The sequence below is a fragment of the Myotis davidii genome, unplaced genomic scaffold (assembly GCF_000327345.1).
Source record: "Myotis davidii unplaced genomic scaffold, ASM32734v1 scaffold296, whole genome shotgun sequence".
NCBI classification, from domain to species: domain Eukaryota; kingdom Metazoa; phylum Chordata; class Mammalia; order Chiroptera; family Vespertilionidae; genus Myotis; species Myotis davidii.
Window position 1 is genome coordinate 1548643 of NW_006288889.1, and position 6798 is coordinate 1555440.

Here is a 6798-nt window from a genome sequence, read left to right on the forward strand (position 1 = left end):
GGGTGGGCACACACAGTGCCCACAGAGACATGCAGGGAAGAGGGAGAATGGGGGGGGGGGCACAGACGTGTCCACAGAGACATGCAGGGGAGAGGGAGAGGGGACACAGACAGTGCTCACAGAGACATGCAGGGAGGAGAGAGAGGGGACACAGACAGTGTCCACAGAGACTTACAGGGGAGGAGGGGAGAGTAGGGGGTGGGCATAGTGTCCACAGAGACATGCAGGAAGGAGGGAGAGGGGACACAGACAGTGCCCACAGAGACATGCAGGGGAAGAGGGGAGAGGGGACAAAGATGTGCCCACAGAGACATGCAGGGGAGGAGGGGAGAGGGGACACAGTGCCCACAGAGACATGCAGGAAGGAGGGAGAAGGGACACAGACAGTGCCCACAGCGAGCTGAGGAGGGGAGAGGAAGGGACAACAAAAATGCCCACAGAGACATGCAGGAAGGAGGGAGAGGGGACACAGACAGTGCCCACAGAGACATGCAGGAAGGAGGGAGAGGGGACACAGACAGTGTCGCACAGTGTGCTGGGCCTTGCAGGGTGGTGAGCAGTGTATGGCTGTCGTCTCAATCCATTTTGTTATACTTTTTTCCTCTATGACAGCCATTTTCCTCAACCCGACCCCTTCTTATGTCCTTGCTCTGATCTGCCCCTTCCCTGACCATGACTTGTTTTCTCCTGGGTCGGAACTCAGGCTCTGGTCTGAGACTGGGTGCCGTCCCCGCCCGGCCCTACTCAGTGTGGGCCTCAGCTGGCTGTCTCCGTCTCCTCGTTGTCGCAGCTGGAGACACAGCCCTGGTGGACGTGTTGTCAGAACGAGTGGAGGTTTGCACAGAAGCAGTTTTCCCGCCTCCGGTGCACATGGTAACCTCCCAGTACATGCCAGTTGCTGTCATCCTCATTTTTATTATTATGTAATTATACTTCTCTTTTAGTCCCTTAGCGACAGTTCTTTCACGTCTTAACAAGTTCTGTGAGCTGTCCAAGGGAACTGTCATAAATGAGAGCGAGGGAAAGTCCAGGCCTGCTTTCTCACATGACCAGCTTTCTGTCCTAAACTAGTGCCTGGCTAATAGGTCCCTTACACTGTGTTTGGAGGATGCACACGCGCAGGCAGAGCTTGGGAACAGCAGGGAGCAGCCCGGACCGGCGGCTACGGGCCCATGGACTTGCCGAAGGACTGAAAACCACAGGGATGAGCTAGGAAATGGGTCTAGGTGGTGAGCTTGAGTTCAGTTTTAAGAAAACTCAGGGCAGGGATTGGCACGAAGTCATTGTACTTGGTTGGCATGGATCATAACAGCGGAGGCAAGACCGTGCCTGTCACCTGGGGGCAGAGGGCATTATCTGAGCAGGGACAGAGCTGCTGGGTAAGGGGTGTCATGGGCGATGGGAATGGTGCCCCCAGAGGTTGTGACGTGAGACTTGCAAAAGCGCAGATCCTGCAGGTGCTTCCTGACTGGCGTTGGTGCGGGAACCCCGGCCACGCCCTGCCAGGGCTGGCTGGCCTAGCACCCTCTGCCTCCCCAGCGTAGCGCTTAACCTGGAATCGAATTGCCCGTCTGCATGTCCGCACCCCCTCAGGTTTAAGTTCCTTGGGGACAGGGATTGTACAGGCCTTGCCTTGTGTGTGAATGTAGTGGCTAGCACGGGATTCAGCATTTAGAAGCCTGACTCCTCAGTGTCGGGTGGGTGGTCAGATGGTGGATAGTCAGAGAATGAGCACAGTAGTGAGGGAAGAACTTAAGTGAAAGCCTAAGAATTTAGACATGAAATGGTGGGATAGAGGAAGCCCTCACAGGCTCCTGAGCTGGGGAAAACAGTGAGTATTGCTTAGGCATAGATTTTCCTTAAGGCGAATTGCAGAATTCTGGTATTAAAATGGAGTAGAAGTAGCTGTGGGAATGGTTAAAAACTGGATTCAAGAATACAGATGAGTAAATCTGCTAATAAAAAAATGCAATATAATCTAATGCAGTCATTTTCTGTCCCCGTGGGAGGCGTGTGTGACCGTTAAGTCACCCACTCTAACAGACGTGCATTTCAACAGGTCTCGTTTGGCTGTTTCCATGGAGTGAAGTGAGTGTCCATAGTACCGAGAGCAGCCTGCGATTGGGTGAGAACCATGTGCCTTTGGGCAAGACAGACTGTGCCGTGCAGGAGGCGAGCCTGGGGCCTGGGAGCGTGAAGGGCCAGCAGGCCCGTGGGCCCTGGGCGGAGTGCGTGGCCGCGCTGCGGGGCCTGAAGAGCCTGGTGTTCTCGGAGATGTGGGACGTGTTCCTGGTGCGCTTGCTCATGGCCGTGGCGGTCATGCTGTACTATAGCAATTTTGTCTTGGCCCTCGAGGAGCGCTTCGGGGTGCGACCCAAGGTGACGGGCTACCTCATCAGCTACAGCAGCGCCGTGGGGGTCCTGGCCGGCCTGGTCCTGGGGCCCGTCCTGCGGCTGTACAGGCACAACTCCCCCAGGCTGCTGCTGCACTCCAGCGCACTCACCTTCCTGCTGCTGCTGCTCTACTCCACGGCCCCCACCCTGGGCGCCGCCGTCGTCCCCTCCGTGCTGCTGTCCTTCTCCACGGCCCTCGGCAGGACGTGCATCACAGACCTCCAGCTAGCTGCCGGCGGGGCCCAGGCCAGGGGTACCCTCATAGGTGTGGGGCAGTCAGTGACGGCCGTGGGCCGGGTCATGGCCCCCCTCCTCTCCGGAGTTGCCCAGGAGTTCAGCCCTTGTGGCCCCCCCAGTCTGGGGGCAGCATTAGCGTTGGTGGCTGTTTTCATAATGTTGCTGAACAAACCTCGCTATGGTGGTGACTGGAGCGGCAGATTAAAACGTGAATAGAATGGATTTGGACAATGCAAGCAGAATCCGAGGGTGTGAGTGGGGAGAGGCCAGGTGAGAGGGTGCGTTGGGAAGGGTGAGTGTCTAAGTGGGACGCTTCCATGCGGCTCCTCCAGGCGAGCCTCCAGCTCCGCGCCTAGGCCCGTGGGACGATCAGAGCCCATCAAGGGGAAGGAAAGCAGTGATGGGAGAGGAACTTGTGCAAGGGCAGAGGCCCACGGGTTTCCCTCCTCAATAAAAGCAGACTGCGGTCAGCCGGGACACAGGCGCCTGTTCATTGTGGGAGCGAAGAGGGGCTTTTCTTCTGTCTGACCCTGGAGACTGAAGGAGCTGTTGAAAGCTGGTCTGTCATTCAAGTCAGAACAAGGTTATGGATGCTGGTTCCATCTGGGACCTGGTTAAGAGTCAGAGGCCAGCCTCACCCCTAGAGACTGATCCGCGGGCCCGGTGAGGCCAGACATCCGCTGCATTCGGTAAGTACCACGGGCAGTTCCTCGTGGAGGCAGAGAAAGGAGCTCTGAGACAGGCTGGTTTTGATTAGAGTAAAACCCAGAGAGACTTGGCTGCTTTATTAGGCGCTAACTCCTCCCTTACTGGACTGCACTTCCCCAGCTCTCGGCACCGTAGCCCCTAACATGAGTGCAGAATCGGAGTGTCAGGCGTCACGCCTTCTCGGGGGACTTAATTCTGCAGCGTCTTGTGTTGAAGGTCATTTCCTTTGTTTTGCTGTCACACCTGTGAACGAAAGAGCTGTTTTTCTCCAGGGACACGGTTTGATGAGCCTTTTCTGGGGCCTAGCCTGGGTTGCCATTCCAAGATCAGTGCCCAAGGGGTGAGGGCCCAGGGGGGCTCGCAGGGCTTGGAGGAGGGCGCTGGTGGGCACTTCCTGTTTGGATGACAGCAGTCACTAATGAAAGTCATGTAGGTGCTCCCTCTCTTTCCCCACACAAACAACCCAAGTCAGTCTTCTCGTTCAGTCCACTAGGGTGTACAGTAAGTCCTGCTTCCACCCCCACACACAGAGAGCTGTGAGTAAGGTTTTAACACACTTACTTTATGACTTTATTACTTAAACTACATGTAAAGCAGAAAAATATTTCTGTAGGTTGAGAACTGGGATGTGGGGAAACTCAGATTTTTATGCTAAAGAACCAGTTGGCAGGTGTGGCTGTCCTTTCTCCTCCCTGACTGCAAGGGGAAGGTGGGCTTTTCACTCAATGTCGTCACGCCCACCTGCTTGCTATGCAGTGCCCTGTGCTGGAGGAGAGCGCACTGCGATGGACAGTGGCCTCCCCTGGAGCGACCAGCTCGCCACGCAGGCTGGACGGGAAGGTGGTGACCAGCTAAGTGTTCTGTACTGAAGGAGGATTTCCCCAGAGATGGTCTTTTCTCCACTCTCAGAAGGAGCAGGTTTCTTAGAAGCTGAAAGATAGCCTCGCTTTTATTTTTAAAACCAAAGCACTTTATTTTTGAAGTTAAATACAAGCCTCTAAACTAATGAGGCTTTACAGTTACTCGGATCCATGGAAACACTGAAAACCAGAGACGGCCTTGGAGAGAGACTGCTGCGCCGGGGGTCAGTGTCTCGTTCCCGTGATGATTTTAGATAAACATGGTCTTACAGCTCCTCTGAAGTGGTCGAACGTGCTGCTGCTGTGCGGGTGTGTTCTGGGGACCAGCAGTGCAGGGCCCCGGGAACGTGCCCGCCTCCGTCGGACCTGCAGGGCCTTCTGCAGGACATCCACGGCTCTGTGTGCCCTGTGCCCTGTGAAAACCACTGCTGGGACCGACAGGGTTTGGATACGATGGAATATGACTCAGGGAAATGAAATCTGCTCAGTTACAGTCCGTGTGGACTTGTTGCTTAAATCCTTTGGAGTAACATCTGTAACCCTCTTACATGGAGTCGTACTTCAGAGGCGTGGGACCTCCTGCAGAGTTTATAAAGGAAGTGGCATAGCTTCAGCCTGCAGCCACAGTGGTAGGTGCTGTGAGCAGGGGGCGGGTCGTCCCTCTGCCCAGAGGCCTGAGCAAAATCCAGAGGGAGCACGGAGCCTGGCCCCAGAGTACCGAGCAGGTTCCCGTCTTGGCTCAGGCCTCCTGGACCAGGCCTGGCAGGTTAGGCCTGGGGCACATGGAGGGGCTGGAGGCAGTGGTCTCTGCCTCACTGCGCTGCGTGTTAGTCACGGGCGCCCAGGCCTGCCCTGCCCTGGGGCCCGAGCTCTGAGGGCTGTGTCTGTAAGGCACACAGGATGGAGAATGGTGGGAGGGTCTGAAGGCCTCCCCTACTCAGCGGGAGCTTCTCTGACAGGTGAGGGAGGGCCACTGAGGGTCCTGCCGGCTGCTCCATGGGCGGTGATGTTTAGAGACGCTCTGGCTGCAGCCCGGTGTGGAGCAGGAGCCACAGATGGACGCAGGGTGGGAGTAGGAGTGGGGGGGGTCCTGGCCCTGGGGGGAGGCGGGGCACGATCCAGAAGGCCGGTGACTCTAAGGGTGTGGCCTCCGGGGGGATTCTGGAAGCGACGTGAGTGGCACCCTGGCGTCTGGTCTGGGCACAGCTCGGGGAAGTTAGAAAGGCCTGGTCTGTGTGGAGCGCGTCCTGCTGCCCGTGGGCCCTGGCAGAGGGCGCGGCGGGGCTGGGCTCTCTGGAGCTCAGACACTAAGAATACGTTTCCTCCTGAGGACACGTCCTGAGACGCTGAGAGGTCTGAGGGCTGGGGCATTTCAGGCCGGCGGCTGAGAGAGGGGAGCGGCTCGCTGGATGGACCCCCTGGGGCTCACGCGGCCTCTTGGACTCTTGAACTGGGAGCCGCACCCATAGGGAGGTGTGCGTGCAAGCAGCGCCCAGAGCTGGGAGCTGGCTCGGAAGGGCCTAGTGTGTATAAGGCACCAAGCTGAGAATCAGGCTTAGATCTAAAAATAAATAAATAAATAAACCCTTTTCAGTCCTAAATTTCTTTTCCCTGGAGAATTTGCCAATTACATGGTAATCATTTTCTTTATTAAAATCCCTTTAAAAAATTGTAATGAAATGTTATTTATTCTAATTGTTACATTTTAGAAACCATTCTTTTGTATTCTGTGTGTTTTAAAGCAGAATCCTGAAGTGCTTGCAAATTCCAACCCCAGCGCACAGCTCAGAGGTAAACCACAAGCCTAGTCTTTCACAGCCGCATGCTGGCACCAGATGTATACACAACCGGTAGTGCAGTCTGCACCGCTGGCCAGCAGATGGCCTCAAGGTAACACGTCATTTCACACTAGGAATTACTTTTAATTAATCAGTCACACAAATACTGACTTTAAAACATTTACTCTAGATGTCTTGTTTTCCCAAACATGGTCTAAACTCACCCTTTTATAGAAAGTGTCTGTGAAAACAGTCACAAAATTTCTGTTTGCTGCTTCACTACATTGTAGGAAATAGCGCCAATTCTGATTTTGAAAACGGCTGCTCTCAGCTTGTTCCTGGGGGAAGAGAGCAGAGAAACACGAAAGGAGGCGTGTTCCTACTGCTCACTCGGTGGCGTGGAAGTGGACTATAAGGATCTTGTTTCAGCAAAGCACTGTATTTTGATCACCCTGGATTTAAAACACGCCGCATATTAATAAATAAGAACTCATTTTCCAAATCGTACACTGCAGAGGACAAAAAAAGGAATTAAAATACCTATTAATAGTTTAAATTTACCATATGGGATGAGAGATGATCTTCTGGATTAGCACCACACCAAGACATGTCATAATTACGATGGCAAATGTTAATGACAAAGAGGATCTTAAAAGCTGCAAAAGAGAGACAGAGTTACCTACAAAGGATCCCCCATCAGATTATCAAATGATTTCTCAACAGAAACACACCAAGCTAGAAGGGAATGGAAGGAGGTATACAAAGTGTTGCAAAGCAAAGGACTGAATCCAAGAATACTATATCAGAAATAATATCCATCA

The 6798-nt window shown here is 54.1% G+C and overlaps 1 protein-coding gene across 1 annotated transcript in view; it reads left to right on the forward strand.

The window, feature by feature from the left end:
• The window catches only part of MFSD9 (major facilitator superfamily domain containing 9), a 19314-nt gene extending 16206 nt beyond the window's left edge, over positions 1 to 3108 (forward strand). Inside the window, exon 6 of the mRNA XM_015562215.1 lies at positions 2060 to 3108. Within this exon, the coding sequence (XP_015417701.1) occupies positions 2060 to 2847 (788 nt within the window). The 3' untranslated portion in view covers positions 2848 to 3108. The remainder of the gene's footprint in view (positions 1 to 2059) is intronic.
• The last annotated feature ends 3690 nt before the right edge of the window (positions 3109 to 6798 follow it).